Genomic DNA, 20,517 nt, shown 5'->3' with positions numbered 1-20,517 from the left:
AGGAGGCGGAGTCACGTATCGCGTCATCACGCCTCCTACGTAATCACGTGAACTAAAAACAAGGAAGACATTTACAGCACGAGTCACACACCGGAACGAAGGTAAATGACGTTAATTTTTGACTGTCTTTTAATACTGTGTAAGCATACATATTAACACATGTGCAATTAAACGTGTGCATTTACGGGGTGATTTCTCAGGCTTAAAAGCTCACCTTTTATCAAACGCGGGAACAAAGGTAACTGACGTTGTTCACTGTCTTTTAATACTGTGTAACCATACATATTAACACATGTCCAATTAAACGTTTGCATTTACGGGGTGATTTCTCAGGTTTAAAAGCTCGCCTTTTACTAAAAAGGTAAATGCAAAACTATTTTCAATCAGTTTATTGAAACGCTCCCGTTAAGGATTGCAATAACATATTCGCGAGATAAAAGAACGAAGTAGGGGGAAATGGAGGAAGACCCGCAAACAGCGAACAGCAAAAAATTAATTAAACAATTGAGAACGGACCGAGTTAAGCATACAAGCATGTTCATAAGGGAAACAAAGCACGGTGTAAAACGTAAGTTTAAATTAAGTTTATAGAAACGCTCCCGCTGCGGATTGCAATAACATATTCTTGACATTAAAGTTTAATGAGAAGACACGAGGTATAAACGAACCACACGCCGTGGCGCAACGTTAGGGGCAACAGTTTCAACCATTCTATGATCTGCTTCTCGCAACTGAAAGACGGCACATGGCGGATGTTAGCCGACTTGCTGACCGCAACGTTAGGGGCTTCAACTATGGCGCTGACGCCACATCTCAGTGCCAACACTTTGCACACTCTACTTAAAAGACACACCAATCAAAGTAACGATGACATCAAGTATTACCCAATCAAAAGTAGGAAAGGAGGCATCTTCATAAAATACGTGTCGGATGATTTGCATGAGACGCTGCTTTAAAAAAAAAATTATAAAAAAAATACGGGACAAATCCCGTCCAGTATCGATTCAAAACGGGACGCGCAATTTCATTCTCAAATGCGGCACGATTCCGTATTTTAAAGGACGGGTGGCAACCCTACAGTGCCAGGTAACCACCCATACAATCAGATTGTGATTCAGACTAGGAATGCAATGAATGTAATTACCCCGATCTACATACAAGGCGAAAGTCTTGCAACATTCAAAGATGATGGTTTGGGATAAGTACACCATACAACATAAAAGAGCTTATGAAGCCTTGAACCGAAAAAAGCAACATCTCAGAGATCGTAAAAAAAAAAAAAGGAGGTAATGTCGTTTTACTCGCTGTAGATTTTAGTCAAACATTACCAGTTATTCCACGAGGGAGACGAGCAGATGAACTCAACGCGTGTTTAAAATCCATGCTTCTCCCACGCTCGGTTATATGTCGCGTGTTCTCGGGTAGGTACACCAAAAAATGTATACATTTAAGCATGTAATGGGCAAACAAAAAATGAGGTATACCCGAAGACACTGCAGTAGTACTTAATCTAACTTTACTTCTTAAATGTTAATGTTTTACTGTTTAATAATTTATACGCTTCTTATATGTTGTTCAAATTCTTTTATCAAAATACCAGTGACAGCGCAATGCACGATAACATGGAGTGAATACACCATACGCATCCGCCCACGGCCGCCCTGGTGTGCGCAGATAGGAGTTGATTCTACAATAAAATAAAATAAAGATAAAAAGAATAATACAATCATCACCAATAAAGCGGATAGCAGACGTGACGTACTATATGTGTACCAGATTTCAAGTCAATAGGTGAAACGGTTTGCGAGCTACAGGTGATTTAAAATCCTGGACAGACACACAAATTGCCACGGTAGCAAATTACAGAAGAAGATTTTACTGTCTAATAATTTATATTTATATGAAATGTGCTTCTTATATATTACTTCATATTCTCATATGATAATGATGTTAATGTTTATATTGATTTCTATGTTATTGAAACTGCATGTATGTGTGTATATGTATGTATGTATATATATATATATATATACATATATATATATATATATATATATACTAGCAAAATACCCGCGCTTCGCAGCAGAGAAGTAGTGTGTTAAAGAGGTTATGAAAAAAAAAGGAAACATTTTAAAAATAACGTAACATGATTGTCAATGTAATTGTGTTGTCATTGTTATAAGTGTTGCTGTCTTTTTTATATATATATATATATATATATATATATATATATATATATATATATATATATATTTTATATATATAATATAGACACACACATAAACATTTATATACATATACATATATACATATCTACATATACACATATCTACATATATATACACACATACATAAACACACACATAAGACTTATTGACTGAAATGGGCTTTCACGAAAAAAGTTAGGGCTTTGCTACAGGATACACCCTCCACAAGTTAACCAAGTAAAAATAAAATATATATTTCTATTTTATTTAAACCTTTTAAGTTCATATGCATAGCCCCATTTGGCTGTTTAATTTTTTTTTCTTTCTTCAGTAATATTTAATCTCTTTAAAGAAAAAGAACATATCCATTTTACTTTTTTTGTATCTCTGTAGTAATATTTTAGTGTAAAAGAATAACCAGTATTTAAACCTTTTATGTTACTTTATACATTTATTTTACACAATGTTGAAAAATTAATAAAAAAGCTACATATTTTGGCAGCTGCTGCTTTCATTTTCAATGAAATGAAAAAACCTCTCCAAGAGAAAACGTCAATGAAGAAGAAACAGTTTGCACTATCTAAAAAGGAGAAACCCTCATTTATAAAAGTTTGCTGCAGATGACTTAACTGAAAATAAATGAATAGTTCCTATGTGTATAATAGATATTTATCTATTTGACTTATGCCTTTATTCCACCAACTTACAACATCTGAAGTACAATTTGTTACATTACTTTTGTTTTTTGCAGCACAGGCAGGTGAAGTGACTTCCTCAGGGTCACACAGTGGTGTCAGTACCAGGATTTGAACTGACAAGCTCCGGGTTTGCTGAAATATTACTGAAGAAAGAAAAAAAACGAAAATGGGCAAATAGGGCTATGCATACAAATGTCCATCCATCCATTATTCAACCTGCCATATCCTAAATACAGGAGCCAATAAGTAGATATGTATATATACAGTATATATATATATATATATGTGAATGTATGTATGTATATATCTATGTCTATATATATATATATGTAGATATGTAAATTTGTATATGTATATATATGTTTATGTGGATGTGTATATACGTATGTATATGTAGATATGTGTATATGTAGATATGTATATATATATGTATATGTATATATATGTTTATGTGTGTGTGTGCATATTATATATATAAAAGACAGCAACACTCATAACAATGACAACACAATTACATTGACAATCATGTTACGTTATTTTTAAAATGTTTCCTTTTCTTTTTCATAACCTCTTTAACACACTACTTCTCCGCTGCGAAGCGCGGGTATTTTGCTATTTATCTCTTTATATAAAGGAGAGTTGGGATCCGAGAGACTGTGTTTGTGTGTTTGTGGAGGGATGGAGAGTTAAGGCAGGTGTTGGAGTCACGTGATCATCTCCCCTCCCATTCACCTCATTTCATTCAATTCATTTCGCTCGAGCTGAGCTCCGCAGTTGGCGCGGTCTTGCTGTTCTTGATTTGCTTTTCACATGGCCAAGTATACGTTGCATGCTCAAGAGTAAGCTCAGCGCAGAACTTGGTCATATTACAACCGGAGGGGCGAACTGACAACATGGTATACAAAGAGATCCTTAACAAATAATTATTGGTATAATTTCCCTCAGTTTATTATATAAAATTTTAAAGCAGTACTTCGCCGCTGCGAAGCGCGGGTATTTTGCTCTATATATATGTGTGTGAATGTATGTATGTCTATATTTATATCTATATCAATATATATATATATATATATATATATATATATATATATGTGTAGATATGTAAATTTGTATATGTGTATGTATATATATATATATATATATATATATATATATATATATATATATATATATATAATAATGTATATATATGTATATATGTATATGTGTATATGTATATATATGTATATGTAGATATGTGTATATGTAGATATGTATATATATATATGGTTACATAACCTCTTTAACACACTACTTCTCCGCTGCAAAGCGCGGGTATTTTGCTATATATATATAAAAGACAGCAACACTTATAACAATGACAACACAATTACATTGACAATCATGTTACGTTATTTTTAAAATGTTTCCTTTTTTTTTCATAACCTCTTTAACACACTACTTCTCCGCTGCGAAGCGCGGGTATTTTGCTAGTCAAGTATAATGTTTTCACTGAAATGTTACCTATTTGGCATCTTACATCAGGGCATTAAAGTATAAGTTAACACACAATGAAGCATTCATTTTTAAGCATTGCTGTAAGTCTGTATGTCTTTATAAATAAAGAAAGCTATTGCAGAAGTTTTATTAACTGACCATTTTGATGAGCAACTTACATTCTGTGGCAAAAACTCAAAGAGTAAGGAGACTGTTTCAATTGTGGAAGCTTTACCTGATGGGCATTTTATGTCATGCTTTCTCTTCACATAAATTGCAAGGTTGGCTTTGTTGCCTGTGTAATTAATTTTAGCTTTGCATATTTTAAAGATTGAATTTGTTTTATCTGCATTGCCCGACTTTGTTTAAAACCAAAAATATTTCAGTACTATGGATTTGTATCAAGTAGGATAAAGAAATATTAAATCTTGCTGCCCTGTTTTCTAGCCATGCATCACAAAAATGCTTTACTGAATTAAAACATTACTGGCTGCACATATGTGCAAGGGAATATTAGAAATTTCAAACAATATCTAAGATTGTATAAAATAAAGTAAATTTCTATTAACTTTAAATGACAGCACATAGGAGAAATGATGCAATTACATACTGTGTATCAATGCATTGTTTTTACACTCATAATAAATATCATCAAAAATCTGATTTTATTTTAAACCTTTACCCTGTAATTGGTCATTTATGCCTTCAGGTAAATTAACGCTGATCATAACGTTATGTGGGAGACTCTGAAGGTTGCTGAAGGTTGTGTTGGTGTTACCAGTGTTCCCAGAAGAGGAGGTGTTTCTTCTCGCAGGGCACCATGGGTATCGTCGAGAGGAGTCACAGTGCTCAGCTTGATGGCAACTCTGGTCTGTACCAGGAAATGAGAAGCATGGCTGCGAGGGCTCTGAGGGCAGATAAGGAGGCGTTTGTTAGTGGTATCTGTGAGCCAATGACATGCCATTTATGGTCTAGTGACCCACATCCTGCTTACATAGGAATCAAAGCATTACGCACAATCGAATCTGTTCCTCGGAAAGTTGCAGTCAAGGCAAGTAATGGAATGGTCCTTATGGATGACACTGCAGTTGTGACCACTGGGCTGGCTACTTTGATTAGCTATTTAAATCTGAACCTCCAGCGATGTCATTGGACATCTCTGGGTCCACGGTTCTTGATGCTGATCCTATAATTATCTGTGAACCACCCAGTGTCACTGAGATTGCATAGGTGGTGAACCAGCTGAGGATAGGGAAGGCTGCAGGGATCTGTGGCATCTACGGTGAACTTCTCCAGGCTGGTGGTAAGGCTTTCCTCCTTGCATTACAAGTAATGTTTGCTTCCATTTGGAAAATAGGCATCGCCTCAACTGACTGGAAAATGGGATTTGTCGTCCCTATCTGGAAAGGGAAGGGTGATCGCGTGGATCATGGCATCTACAGGGGGATAACATTGCTCTTGGTACTGGTCAAGGTCCTTGCTAGGGTCATCCTCAATAGCACCTGTGATCACTGGCTCACTTACCAGCGATTGGTGCAGTCTAGTTTTACACCTAAGAAGTCTACCATCGACTGCACCCTGGCACTGAGGGTTGTCATGGAGCACAAATTCGAATATTGGCAGATTTTCTTTGCAGCCCTTGTCAATTTCTCTGAAGCACTGGACTTAAGCTGATTGAACTGCCCTGTGGGACATCCTGAGACTTCACAGGATCCTCCCAAAGTTGCTGGATATCATGGCTGGCTTGTACGCTGGTACTGTGAGTGCTGTTCAGAGTGGAGGCAGAACCTCTGCGTTTTTCCCAGTTGATATTGCGGTTCCATCTGGTCTTGCTCCTACTCTGTTCAGTGCTTGCATGAACTGGGTGTTGGGCAGGGTCACAGAGTCCAGTGGCCATGGGACATCTGTTGGTGAAGAAAGAATCGCTACTCTTGACTTTGCTGACAATGCTGTGACCTTTGCAGAGTCAAAGTCACTGGACTTGTCAGTGCCTAGGCTAAAAACCAAGATTCAGGCTTTCAGTGACCTCTTGGGCATAGCCATCAGCAGTGTATATGTCTGTAGAGATAGTGTCGACCTTGTTGAGAGGTTTACTTACCTCATCAGCGACATTCATGTCTCTGGTGACTCCTCCTATGATGTTAGTAGACGGATTGGGAGAACATGAGCTCGCTGGAAAGGGGTGTGTGACGCTCCCAATATCTCTGCAAAAGAACGAAGGTCCAAGTCTTTGGATTCCTGGTGCTTTCTGTTTTGCAATATGTTTGCGAGACATGGACTCTATCTAGTGAACCAAGACGAAGACTGGACTCCTTTGGTACTGTGTCTCTTCGGAGAATTCTTGGCTACTGCTGGTTTGACTTTGTGTTGAATGAGCGGTTGCTCATGGAGTCCCAAATGAGGCACGTTACCTACATTGTGAGTGAGTGTCAGTTACAGCACCATGGCCATGGCCATGTGGCGCAATTCCCAGAGGGTGATCTGGCTTACTGGATCCTCTTTTTTTGAGTTCCTCAGCAGCAGGATCAGGGAAAGGGAACGCCCATGTAACACCCGGCTGTGGGAAATAGATGTTTATTTCCCCCTTGGACTGTATGTCTGCCTAGCCAATCAGAATCCCGAACTATTTCGTTGTGTAGTTGGTGTGACAACGTACTGTACCAGTGCACACTTCCCAAACTGACCTGACCTGGTAAATTACCTGTATATTCTTTTATGATTTAAGAAAGATACTGTTACACAATATGAATATTTTTCAAACTTGTTCACAACAGAATCCTGACAGACATTTATGTATTTGAAGTCATCATCATACGCCACTGTTGTATCCAGGTAAGAGCGGCGTCATTAGCATCCTTAAGATCTCCATCAGTACATGTAGGGCCTCGGGAACATTCATGGAAAATGTGGTCCTATTGTTTGGGTGGGCTTACCACAAGGACATTCAGTTCTTGTTGTGAGACCCCATCTAAATAGGTTGTCCCATGTTTTGCCCACCTTTGACCAAGCTCAGTTAACTGTGACCCAGTCTTTCCTAGAGAGGAATGTTCCATTGGGTAGATGCTCTTGAGGTGTAGGAAGAGCTTCATTAGGAGGGCTACAGTCAGTCTCTCGCCACCTGGTAAAAGGATGTATTTGAAGTAAATTAATTTTGTTGATGTCATTTATCTGTTTTTACTAAGTAGCCTAGTATCAGAGACAATATGTTATTTAATATGTTAATATTACTGTTTTCTGTTTCACTGGCTGTATGGTACGTGTGGCAGCTGTGTATTGTTATGCTTTATAAGCCATCACTTATCCCTGCATTAATCTTTTTTTAGGTAATAAAAGCAATAGATGAAGGCTATCGATTGCCTGCCCCAATGGACTGCCCAATTGTTCTACACCAATTAATGCTAGACTGCTGGGAGAAGAGTCGAAGTGACAGGCCCAAGTTTGGCCAGATTGTCAACACCCTGGACAAACTAATCCGCAACCCAAGCAGCTTGAAGCAATTAGCCAACAGTTCAGTCTGGTAAGACACTCCAGTCTATAAGCATGTTTTTCTATCACTGTTCCCAATTATATACTGAGTGAACAAATATTTTTACTTAAAACATTCATCAATTGCAATATGAAACAGATGTAAATATTTTTCATTAACTTATTTGCGCTTTTTAAAACAGATGTTTTTGAGGTTACATATTGGCCGATGTGGTGTGAACATTTCTTTGTTTAGAATAGAACCTTTGCTAATATAAAAGGTGAAAGAGTGTCAAAGTTAATCTACAGTCTTTTTTTGTGAAATATTTTAATGCATTTTAATGGGCAACATTTCCTTCCTTGATTACTTAGAATGATTTCCAAAGAAATTAACACTAGAATTCTTCAAGCCTATGAAAAAACTCTTAATTCTGGCCCACCATAAATCCCTTCACACCTCTCTGTCAGCATATGTGTTGATCAGCACAAGCAGTAAGTAGCCTTCGGTCCCATCCCCCCACCCACCATCACAGCTCAATTTGCAAAGAAGGTGCTCAGTGTTTATCTTGAAGTTGTAGAGGGTAAATAATATATCATCACTTGGAATACATACAATTTCATGTGTGTTTCGTGTCTGCAACAATCTATTTAAACACATTGTTAAAACAAACATTTTCATGTTTTACTAATAAATAATAAATATAGACATGAAGTGTATAATGTGTGAAGCCTGAAGTCTAAATATCAAATAAACACTTTCACAAAAGGTACAAGTATAACAAAACAAGTGCACCTTTATTCAAGAATATAACCGAAGAAAACGAAAGCAGGTTAGGGTAGGCTATTGATACGACAGTTTCCGTGGGGCAGCAGTAAAAGCTGCTGACTCATAATCAAGAGGTCATCGGTTCGATCCTGGCTGCCTCCCAAATTTACCGGTTTTGAGTAGTGAACTGCTCTTATTGTTAAAATTACAACATACCAACATACATTTGAGTTGCGTCTGTAACAGCCAGTGTAAATTTATAGTACTTGTCAAAGTTAGCATTCTTTTTTGTTTTTTTTTTTCAGTTTTATTCTCTCAGTCGCGTTCATGGAAACCTGTTTTGTTATACCACCTCTTTATTTGAAAACAGTGTCAGAACTTGTGTGTAAACGAGACTGGAACTGAGAAAACTGTGAACGTGGGTGTGAGTGATGTGCATGACTGGGAATGATTGTGGATGTGAATTTTTTTTTATTCGCATTTTTTCCTGAGTGTTCCTGCTCATGCTAAATTAGTATGCACCTTCTGGACCATGATGTCAAAGCCGCACTGTCAAAAAAGAGAGACATAGGTATATATGACATTTGGAATAATTCATTTTATGACCTGTATAGTACATTTTGGATAACATTGTTGCACTAATGCAACATTATATTTATTTTCATACCTTCATGAGGTTGTAGTCAGTAACCATGTTTGTGTTACACCTGACCCCCCCCCCCCCCCTCCCCTCCCGATCTTGCCCAGTCTCCACATTTTGGTGCATGGTGGTGTTTCTTTTGTACTCTAGGAGATGCAGAGGACAGAATAGTACAGAGATGTCAGTTCTGGGCTAAATACAATCATCAAATTTAAATGTTTACAGTTCCCACACACCCAAGGACTGTCCTTCCTACATTTATGACATGTGTACCTGTTGCAATGTACACACCTCTCTATGAACGCACATGTGCTGCACAAGGCATGCACATGGTCCACCGAGAACAGACGAGTGTTCATGGCTCACCTTGCAGAGGAAGTTCACTGTTGCTTCTTATAGGAAAAGGCAATGCAAAAAGAAAAGAGGATGCAACTTTGACAAGCTTCTTTTTCAAGACCTCCGCTTCCCCCAGGAAAGAAAGTTCAGTGTCATGTGCTCCTTCCTTCTCTCTATGCTGTGGTTCCTATTACACCGAATGAGAATCTGTAATGTTGATTCAATTAAATATATCCATGTTGACATTGTGCCCAGTATAGTTAACTAAGATAGTTAGTTAATTAGCTAGCTCTAATTTCAATAGAGTGCAATATTTAAAGGTCTTTTGACCTGAAGGACATAGTGGTTGCATTTGCTGTAGCCAACACCCTCAAACGGTGATTTTGAAAGTGACAATAATACCTCTACTAACCAAAAAAAAAAAACTTTTGGCGGGTAGTGTACATAATTAATTATTGATTTTGTAATTTAAGAAAAATGTAGAATTTAGGTTTTTACCTTAACATTATGCAATTTTCATGTAAGTATGTGACAAAAAGTGCCAAAAACAGAAAATATGTAAGTTCTCTGTTCTTTGTTTGTTCTGGATCTTTTTCCCATCTAATATTAGGGTTGGAATGAAGCTCTGATAACATTCATTGTAATAAGTATGCAGTGATGCAGAAATTCAGACAGGGCTCAAGTATGCATTATGCTAGACACAAAAAAATACAACAGTATTACCCAAGACTTTGTATAAAGCTCACAGACTGTTAATTTTGTTGTCTCATTGCTCATTCTTTTATTTACACTGAAAAATGGCATACATTCTCCTCCAGATTAATTCTGCATTAAAATTTGTTTTTTTTCACAGGCAAGACCCCACAACTCCAGACTTTCCTGTGAATACAGTGGAAGACTGGCTAAATGCTGTAAAGATGGGACAATACAAAGACATCTTCAGTGCTGCTGGATACATTACACTGGATTCAGTAATGTACCTAAGCGCCAGGTAGGCAATGCTCAAAGTGCATTAACTTCGTAGAGTACAATACAGTGTTACATATTCATAACTGTTCATAAATCTTACAACAGCAAGTGCCACTTTTAAACTAAGATACAAAGTATCACTGAAAAACTGCAAACAATCCTGTAGCTGTGTTTGACGAAGGTTTTCAAATGGTTCAAACATAGTTCAAGTCGTTCTGTTCTTTCTGCCTTAAGATCCTCCAGTGGCAGCTTTCTGACTGAAATTGTAACAAAGATTTTCAAATGGTTCAAAACAGTTCAAATGCAGTTACTAGATAGACATTCCAGCACTAGTATGACTAGTACAAAAATACTCTACAGTTCCAGTGTCTTTGTTTTAAAGATTTTAGAGAAATTCAAAGAAAACAGTTCATGCAAAAATAGAGAAAAAAGTTGATAATACACACAAAAAAGAAAGGGAAACATGATATTCTGCTTAAATACCTAGGTTACGTTCCTTAAGGTTTATATGTATTGCTCTATGTATCGGGCAGCTTTCATGTTTCTTTCCAGCTGTGTAACTTCAAGCTGTGGGCTATTCTACTGTCACACGGACTTAAGATTATGAACATTCCATTTTCTATAACTTAATCGGGGGTTAAACTGAATCTTCCATTATCTATGTTAAAATACATTCAAGATCAATCTAAGCAGGGAAAGAGAGAGAGGTTGGGAGCATGCACTAATACAGCACGTTGCCGCACCCACCACACAACAAGCAGACTAAGGAGAATTTACCATTAATATTAACTTAAAGAATTTGGCTGTTACAAATCCTTAAGTCTTCACTATGGAGTACTAGTGTTGTTAAGTATGCCTAAAATCAAACTGCAACACTTGCTTTTGAAATACAATCAAAACCAAAATTTCAGCATTTTAACATCTATTTTAAAATGAGCATAGTTTGGATAGATTATAAATAAATGAGAATTATTTGGTGGGTACTTTTTTGATGAATTTGCATGGTCTCCTTGGGATCACAAGTTTCTTCTAAGGATTTGATTTCTATCTGTGGTAAAAACGTGTTATTCAGTTTAAAGATGACTCAGGTTTGGAGTGTATTATAAGAAGGTATATCCATCCAGTGTTGGTAATTGCTTTGCCCAGTTTCTCAAAACCATGTTCTGAAAATAAGCATATGGGTTCAGGATGATTATCATTGCTCTTTTTCTAGTGCGGAGATCTCCACAAGCTAATCTGTGTAGATTGGAATTTTAATTTCCTTTTTCTTATTTGACCACACACTGCACATTATACTTATCATTTGCATATAATAAGATGACACTCTATATGACAAATTAATGTTTTTTTCTGTCTGGCCTTTATGTTATGGTTTGTTCATCTTTATGTACTGTTTGCCAATCTGTATTTGTGCCTTTTCTTAAATTACATTCATTTTTTTTCTTTTTCATTAAGCAGCTGTAAAAAGCACAATTCCTGCAACAACTGTTGACTCTAGAACTGGAAAAGAGGCACAAGATTCAATGTGCTAGGGCATCTCTAATTTCTAACACCAAACATACTTTGGTATACTGTCAAATATCTGTTCCTGACCAAACAAGTTAGATGAAGTGCTTCATTGCTATGTGTTCTCTTTGTACAGAAACATAGCTGAACTGATCTGTGCCAAATCTGATGACAGAACTATCAGGTTTTCACTGCTATAAGCTGAATAGTTATGATATCTCAGAGGTATGTTTTAAAATGGTATTGAAGAGAAATGTGGACAACATTATCGATTCCTTAAGGATATTCAAAACACTGCTTACATTGGGTTTGTTGTGAGGACACAGGTATGATTCGATTTGCTGGCCTGTTCAGAGCTTGTTGTGAAAGCTTTCTGTCACAGATCATTATTGGGGATGAATTATTATCATTTTGAACCAGAGGCAAAAAGACAGTCAGTGGAATGGCATCATCTGTCTTGACTTTGAAAGAAGTAGTTAAGAAGTAGTTGGATTTTCATTAGGGGAAGCCATGACCACTGATTTTCAAATGCAGAAAGGGTAACTTGGTCAAACTGTCAGACACATTCAAATTCATTACCAGTTGCAGAAGTCTTTAAGTAGAGTTTCGCTTAATAAAATGGTGCGGAAATCTATTTAATTATTATGCTCAAAGTGATTATGTAGAGGATATTCTTTTAAAAAAAATTAAAGTTGTTTAGAGTATAAAAGAAAGGAATACGTTTCTTCAGGTCTTTTACTGAAAGTGATTTACCTTTCTATAACAATAGCCCCAAAAATCTGCATCTGACCCATTTCACATTTTCTGTTTCCTTCTTATGCATTTTGCCTGTACATGTGCAGTGCCACTCCTTATTCAGGAAAAGATCCCAGTTGTCCCACGGGAGAAGCCTTTTCAAGACTAAGGTCATAAAGCTTATGGAGCCGTTTCAGGACAAAGGCAGAACCGTAACAACAGCTGCGTAAAGTGCAACAGGAGTTTCCACCTGCAGCTAAAGTCACTTCAGTACACATGTACTTTGTTAGCATGCCCGTGTCCATGAAACACAGAAAGCTGTGCAGTCTACTTGTGACTTTACACTGTTGAAAGATAAGTAAATAAATCAAGGTAAATACCATTCGATGTGGCTTTTATATAAGTAACATATAAATGTTTTTTATATAAAGACCATCACAAAACACAATCACAAACAGGATTTTGCATGATACCTTGGCGAGTTTTATAAGCCCTGCTGTTTTATTGAAGGACATACATGTGGCAGATTCACTGGCAGGATGACACCCGACCTCTTGCTGCATCCAAATGGTGCCATCTTTCTCCTTTACGACTGGTGCAGCTGCATTGTTCTTATGTGTGAGTGGAGGTTTATTGTGGGCAGGGCTTCTGTTCTCTTTCTCTGATGTAGAACCCTCATCCTCATCTGAGTTCACCTCTGTTATTGCATGTCTTTATTTGAAAACCAACAGTGTCTGATCGGGGGGAGAGTGAACGTGACTGAGAGAATAAAAGTTAATAATAAATGCTAACTTTTACAAGTACCATAAATTTACTCCAGCTGTTACAGACTGAAATAAATCAAATGTTTGTTTTTTATTTTATAATAGCAATAATAATAGCCACTCACTATTCAAAACAGTTCAATGCATGAAAGACCTGGACTCGAATCCGCCACCTCTCAAATTGGAGACAGCAGTTCTTACCTCTACACCAGCCAAATATATGGGTGTGTGTGTCTTACCCTATACCAATTTCTTTTACTTTGGTTAAATTCTTGTTTTGTTATATGTGTCTTTTGTGAAAGTGTTTATTTGATATCTGGACTTCAGTCTTCACACATTATACACTTCACATCAGCATTTTACCAATTATTAGTAGAGCATGAAGAAAGTTTCTGTTCTAGTTATTTCTTGCCTCATATTTCCTGTCCTCCTACATTTACACATCGTTGTAAACACGGAACGCACATGAAATGTATGTGTTCCAAAAAACGACATATTATTTACCCTATACAATTCAGGGCACCTCACACCCAGATAAATAGACTTGAGCTGGGTGAACTATGTGTACAACTAAAACTGCATTGTTGGGGGGGGGTGGGATAGCAGGCTGTCTGTTGCTTGTGCTGCTTGACTCATTTGCAAAACAAAAGATGCTGATGAGGAGGTGTGAGGGAATGTTGGCCCAGGATTACTAGTTTTTTCTTAGGCTTCAGGAATTCTAGTGTTAACTTAAGGAGTATCAGTAAGGTAATAAATAAGGTAAATGTTACAAAACACAAGCCAGGAGAAAAAGTCCCCTCTATTACATGGTTTTTAATTGAATTTTAATTAAATATTGGAATACTTCACTAGTTAATAATATAAAATGTCCAAATTACGATATGATTTTAGGGTGGTAGGTACACATTTGTCAGTATCATAGTGATTTAAAATATTTCCTGTTTATATCAAATAAAAAGAAAGACAAGTTATTTCACAGAGAGCTTAATTTTGATTAAGATGTATTTCAACATAGTGTTGTACACTGAAATGAGTCCCTCCTGATGCTCATTGGCTTTCCATATAAAGATGGTAAAGAATCTTACAAACATTCTGTCATTTTTTCATTATTCAGTGAAAATCATTTTGTAAAACTGTGATAAAAATGTTTTCATAAACCTATTACTAAAAAATTTGCTGCCTATTCCCAGCTAAATATTACTATGGTATTTATTTATTTTTTACTTTTTAAATGTATTATTTACTTTTGTCTATATAAAGAGTAAACTTACATGTAGCCTTACTAGCACTAGGTAACTTTTTTGTTTTGTTTGTATTCTTTTCTTGCAGTGAATTGGATAAGATTGGCATCACCTTAGCTGGCCATCAGAAGAAAATCCTTTCAAGTATACAGAGCCTCCAAACACAAGGACCACACCTCCAAGTATAACATTACCCAGCAACACATTATGAGTTCATTATGATGTTTTGTTGCTCCTAGCTTAAAGCTTCACTGTACAGATTGGTCTGGATAGAACTTGTGCTTAGAACTTTGGCTTCCGTGTACAAAAAAAAAAAAAAAAAAGAGGAAAAAAGAGGAAAAAAGGAGTGAAAATGCTGATCTATATTAGGTCTTAATGATAGTGGTGATGGAATTACTCAAACAGGTCACTCTTAATGAAGTTATTATATCATGAAGTTGCAACAGACTACCTTTAACAGTTTTTGGAGGATTAGTATTTTCACCATTTTTCAATCTGCTGAATACATTCATGAGAATCATCATCTCTGCTCAAGAGAAGACCTACACAACTCATCTGAATGTACTGCTATGACACCTAAATTCAGTACTGCCTCACCTTTGGTCCCACTTCAGAAAGCGTTAAGACATGGAAGTGTTCGATTGAATGTCCCACAAGATGACAACGCTGGCATCACTGGCATTTTCTACTAGTAAAGAAAATGTAAATTCAAATATCCACCCACTTTCTAGTCTTTGGTTGGCATTCAATGTTGGCTTTACAGAATGCAGCCACCAGATGACTTTTGGTATTATTTTCTCAGATGTGAAAGGTGTTTTCATTTTAATAGAATAAAGTTAGTCTTTAATTATTAGAGAAGTGAACAGAAAGGCCTATGTATTGTGCTTTCAGATAATGTTAAAGTTCTATATTGCTGCACAAGATCTAACAACAGAACCATTAAAAAAAACTTGTCTTTCACATTTATATTCTAAATCATGCAATAAGTTTAAATACCTTTAATTTACTGTCCACTTATTCAAACATACAAATGTCTCCCAAGCTCATTAACATTCACCTAAACTGGAAGTAATTGTTACTATTTTATGTTATTACACTCCACACATTGTTAATGTATATATAAAAAGTTTATGTGCAATTCCCCGCAGGTTTTTTTAGCACTTTGAAATTCATGTTTTATTAACATGCTCGTGCATCAATCGAGCCATACACTGTTTCCAAATCAGTTTCTAAGATATTTATTCAATCTAATTAAAAAAATAATGAATGGCAAACTATCTGCTACTTTTTTTCTCATACTGTATACATACACCTTATAGAAACTGTACATTCTGTATGAGTGCTAACACTGGTATGCAAAGCAAAAGATGAGGCATTTACTGTATTTTCTGGGAAATTACCTTACGCACGATTTCTGCATAATTCAACATCAGTTTGATTGATTGATACATAGTGCTTAGTCTACAGTGTACAAATATATAGTAACTCCTTTTTCTTTTAATTAAAACTATATATCAAGTAAATGTAGGTTTGCTTAGTTTTCTGATGTACCTTTTAACATGTGAAAGTATATATTTTTTTTATTAAACTTCTGGGTTTTTACAAATATCGGCAGTAATGCACAGGACGAAATTCCACTCATAGCAGATTACATACAGTAGGCTGGCTTGGGCTTTTGTATTGACTTCCAATTTAAATTACCTTTTTGTTTGGTAGTTTCTACACTTTCTAGGGCCAATCATCCTGTTTCAGTTCTGAATTAAAGCACAGTTCCTGTTTTCAAGTAGTATCTTTGCCCAATTAGATTTGTTTTCCTGTGTATGTACGTGTATATATGTATATATATATATATATATATATATATATATATATATATATATATATATATATATATATATATATATATATCATATCTCAACTGTGAATCCGCAGTTATATATTTTAACAATATTTGCATTATTGTTGTCTTGCCGTTTGGTATACAGAAGTAAGTTTCTTGTCTACCAATTAGCAGATTTATAACCTTTATGAAAATATTAAAAAAAAAAAAACTACAACACAGTGGCAAACTGCTTTAGGAGTCCATGTCCAGTTTCAAGGCTGGAAACTGGGTAGAATTCATATGTTCTGTCCATACTTGCATTGGTATTCCCCTGAGTTTTCCAGTTTCCTCCCATATCCCAAGAGAGATTAACTGGTAATTCCACATTGGTGGTGTTCGGTTAAGTGTACCCTACAATGGACAGGGTTCTCATTTAGCATTGATTTCTGCAGTATTCCAGAAGTTGCACAAATGAAATGGACTTTAGCAGTGAACAGTCTAAAAAAAGTGAATGGCATTAAAATGTACATATTTTGCAATGAATATCCAATTAAAAAGTGCATCTGATTTAGAATATAGATATTTTAGCCACTGTTTTAGCCACTCTAAATCCTTTTATAATAACAAGGTCACACCCACTACTTTGTAATCCTTAAAAGTATTAAGTAATCTGAACAAAATCAAATAAAATACGAATGATTCTGTGATTTCAAAACCAATATTACTTTTAGTCATATACTGGAGTAAATGACAATTCTTTCTTTCATAAAAAGGAACAAAGACAGCAGACACTGTTTTGTAAATTTCACACCTGCATTGCTTTACAGACCCATGTTTAACCAGCCCAAACAGAGCAGAAGCATAATGACTCCCCAAAAATTCTTGTTCAATGTATATTTGTTGCACTGAATCATATCAGAGGTTGGTACATTCATACTACAGCCCCAGAGTCCTGGGTTCAGATCCAAACCCAGGTACTATAATTGCAGTGCTTGCACATTCTCCCTGTATCTGCGAGCCCATTTCAGCTACACGCTGCATCCTAATGCCAAGAAAGCTAGTTTGATGACGAGTAAATAACCCTGGTATAAGTATGGGTGTGTGTATGCATATGCCCTATCCAAAGATTTCTTCTGCCATGTAGTCCATACCACAGTGGTAATCTCTGGCTCTCTGTTAACTCTGCGCTAGAATAAGAGAGTTCAGAACATGAGTTAATGGATATTACATATTTCCTTAAATCCTAATAGATTACTCTGCTGAAAACTCAAATAAAATCCACATTGATATTATTTTAATATATTGCGTAGAGCAAAGTCATTCCTCAAAAAATAATTCTGATTCCCGTCAATGTTCAGACACCTCAGTTTAAGGAATATATAGGGCAAGCTGTGTGAATTAACATGCTCAACAGTTAACTTCAGATTGTTCTGACACTTATAACATTGACTCTCTATGTACAGATTCTTGTAGTATATCGTTGTGCCTTTATTTTAAAAATATGGCTAACTGGCTACAAAGCCTACATATTTTTGTTCACATCTCTATAATTCTACATGCAGTTGCCTTCCACAATAAACCAATTATAAAGCAGGTTGGTATAAAAATCATTAATCTTATCTGCCTGTGTTAATTAATTTCATTAGATCATGAAATAAGAAGCATTAGGAAAAGGCTTAAACTTTGTATAAGCAGAAAACGCAAAAACAAATGTATTTTAATCAGTACTAGATGTCTAAACAATTTAAATTCTGTTTATTTTTGTGTGATGCACTTCACTGGATGAAAGCTAAGAGCAATGTAACAAACTCAAAGACTAAATACATTTACTAATTTAACAATATACCTACAGTATATGCAACATCTATACAATTCAGAAAATTTCAATACAGAGTTAAAAGTCTCAAAGTCTGTGTATCTGTGAACAGAATTTACAGAATGTCAGTTTCCAGTTAGCTTACATGCACAATGAAAAATGTCAACACTTTATTGAGTTGATCTAGCGGGTTAAGAATATTTAGGCTGTCTAGGCTTGGCAAGTTGGTTCTGATGTGTAAAAAATTTTTATTCTAAATAGTCTATTTATAATATACTCTGAAATTAGAAACATCAACTGATGTTCTTTTCAAAGCAAGTGGCAGTCTGCAATGTACAGTAAATGAATTTAACAATGCTGTTTCACGTCTTTCACTCTTGTATCTACTAGGGTGTGACAGAAAACCTCCCTAGATAAGGTTTATTGAAGAATTTTAAGGCATTGAAAATCACAGCATAACGTGACAACCCAATGGCCACAACATTCTAGCACATGATAAATGGCTGAAAACACAGCATGGATGAAGTACTCACTTTCTACATTGTGCTTTCATGTAGTTACTTTTGTACAGGGTCAGTTGCAGAAGATTTAAAAAAGATGTATAAACGACATCTGAAAAAGTGGTACAAAAAAATGACTTGGAAAATGAAAGTTCATGTTCATGTTTTAAAACGCATGATATGCTCAGTTTATTTTCTAGGTGCTTCTGTATATCTGAAACAAACAGTGCTGTCTTTTATAGGCCTGGCAGCACTGTGATATCAATAAACTAAACAATGGTTGTACAATATTGTAAAAATGTACAGTGTTATGATTTGTTTTCAATCATGAACTTTAATTTGAAAAAAGTATGCTAAATAAAAAGAATGACCACTACCACCAAGTGAAATGTGAAAACAGTGCAATACAGATGTTGGAAATTTATAAAGTATGTATGTGTTCTTTTGTTGCTTGCTTATTTTAGTCTTTATATTACAAAAACTGTATGTATGAATATCTTAGCACATCACCCACTACCAAATAACCATACAAGCTGCTGTTGAAAGGTACAGCTCAGTGATTTCCTTCATTAGATGTCTGGTCTTGTGATAATCATCAGAGAGACATGAGCTTGAACTGAAGTAAAATTTATTCCATCTCTTCTAATGTGGACCACCCCATATGCCAAAAGAAAATAAGCTCATAGTAAAGTGAATATAACTGTAAAGAAGGTCCGTCACTGCTTGCCCTTATAAACTTAGTTGGTCATGACCCCCATGACAGTGTAATTTAAGTAAAAACATTACTTATCTACACAAAAGGCCATTTTACTGGTTATTATAATATTATGTTAGATGCTTCAATTAAAATTAAATTTTAGTGTTGATCAATCTTTTTAAGTAAAGCTAAAACCAGTGCTTTTTCCATCATTTATTTACTTAAGTCAGATTTAAAATTAATTGAATACAACCAAACTGGCATTAAAATTGCATAACACTAGTTGTACAGAAAGTCAGTCAGTCATTATCCAACCTGCTATATATCCTATACGGGGGTCTGCTGGAGCCAATCCCAGCCAACACAGGGCAAAGACAAACCCTGGGCAGGACGCCAACCCACCACAGGGCACACACACTCACGACAATTTTGAATCGCCAATGCACCTAACCTGCATATCTTTGGACTGTGGGAGGAAACCCACGCAGACACGGGGAGAACATGCAAACTCCATGCAAGGAGGACCCGAGAAGCGAACCCAGGTCTCCTTACTGCGAGGCAGCAGCGCTACCACTGTGCCACCCTGTACAGAAAGTGTCTATTTTTAAAAAGTTAAAAATATAGTCTAAATTTGCAATCTGGCATTAACCCAGGAAACTTCAAAGCTGTGATACAGAGTAGCAATAAAAATGTATATTATTTGTAGTGTACTTTAATATGGTGGTGATTTTCTCACCATTAGAAATAAACTGCACAGCCTGCTAAATCCTCTCCTCTAATATAGATGTAATTTACTTTTTATTACAACTGTAGTTTGTTTTTGTCTTTCTTTGAAACTTCTGAATTTTTTGAAGTTCCACCAAAACTCACAGCCCGAAT

At 35.9% G+C, this 20,517-nt stretch overlaps 1 protein-coding gene and 1 long non-coding RNA gene across 3 annotated transcripts in view; both read left to right on the top strand.

Moving 5' to 3' along the window:
- The window catches only part of epha4b (eph receptor A4b), a 496,460-nt gene extending 479,828 nt beyond the window's left edge, over window positions 1-16,632 (top strand). For both annotated transcript variants that reach the window (XM_051922030.1, XM_028794919.2), the window contains exons 15-17: window positions 7,705-7,898; window positions 10,442-10,579; window positions 14,892-16,632. In XM_051922030.1, coding sequence (XP_051777990.1) covers window positions 7,705-7,898; window positions 10,442-10,579; window positions 14,892-14,991 — 432 coding nt within the window. In that variant the 3' untranslated portion in view covers window positions 14,992-16,632. The remainder of the gene's footprint in view (window positions 1-7,704; window positions 7,899-10,441; window positions 10,580-14,891) is intronic.
- An 80-nt stretch (window positions 16,633-16,712) lies between these two features.
- On the top strand, window positions 16,713-19,320 carry LOC127526509 (uncharacterized). The gene is made up of 2 exons (XR_007934011.1): window positions 16,713-17,838; window positions 18,015-19,320. It is a non-coding gene; the product is annotated as an uncharacterized LOC127526509 (long non-coding RNA).
- Window positions 19,321-20,517: the final 1,197 nt, after the last annotated feature.

The sequence above is a fragment of the Erpetoichthys calabaricus genome, chromosome 2 (assembly GCF_900747795.2).
Source record: "Erpetoichthys calabaricus chromosome 2, fErpCal1.3, whole genome shotgun sequence".
Classification (NCBI taxonomy): domain Eukaryota; kingdom Metazoa; phylum Chordata; class Cladistia; order Polypteriformes; family Polypteridae; genus Erpetoichthys; species Erpetoichthys calabaricus.
The sequence above is the reverse complement of the archived record's forward strand: the minus strand, read 5'-3'. Positions and strand labels throughout refer to the sequence as shown.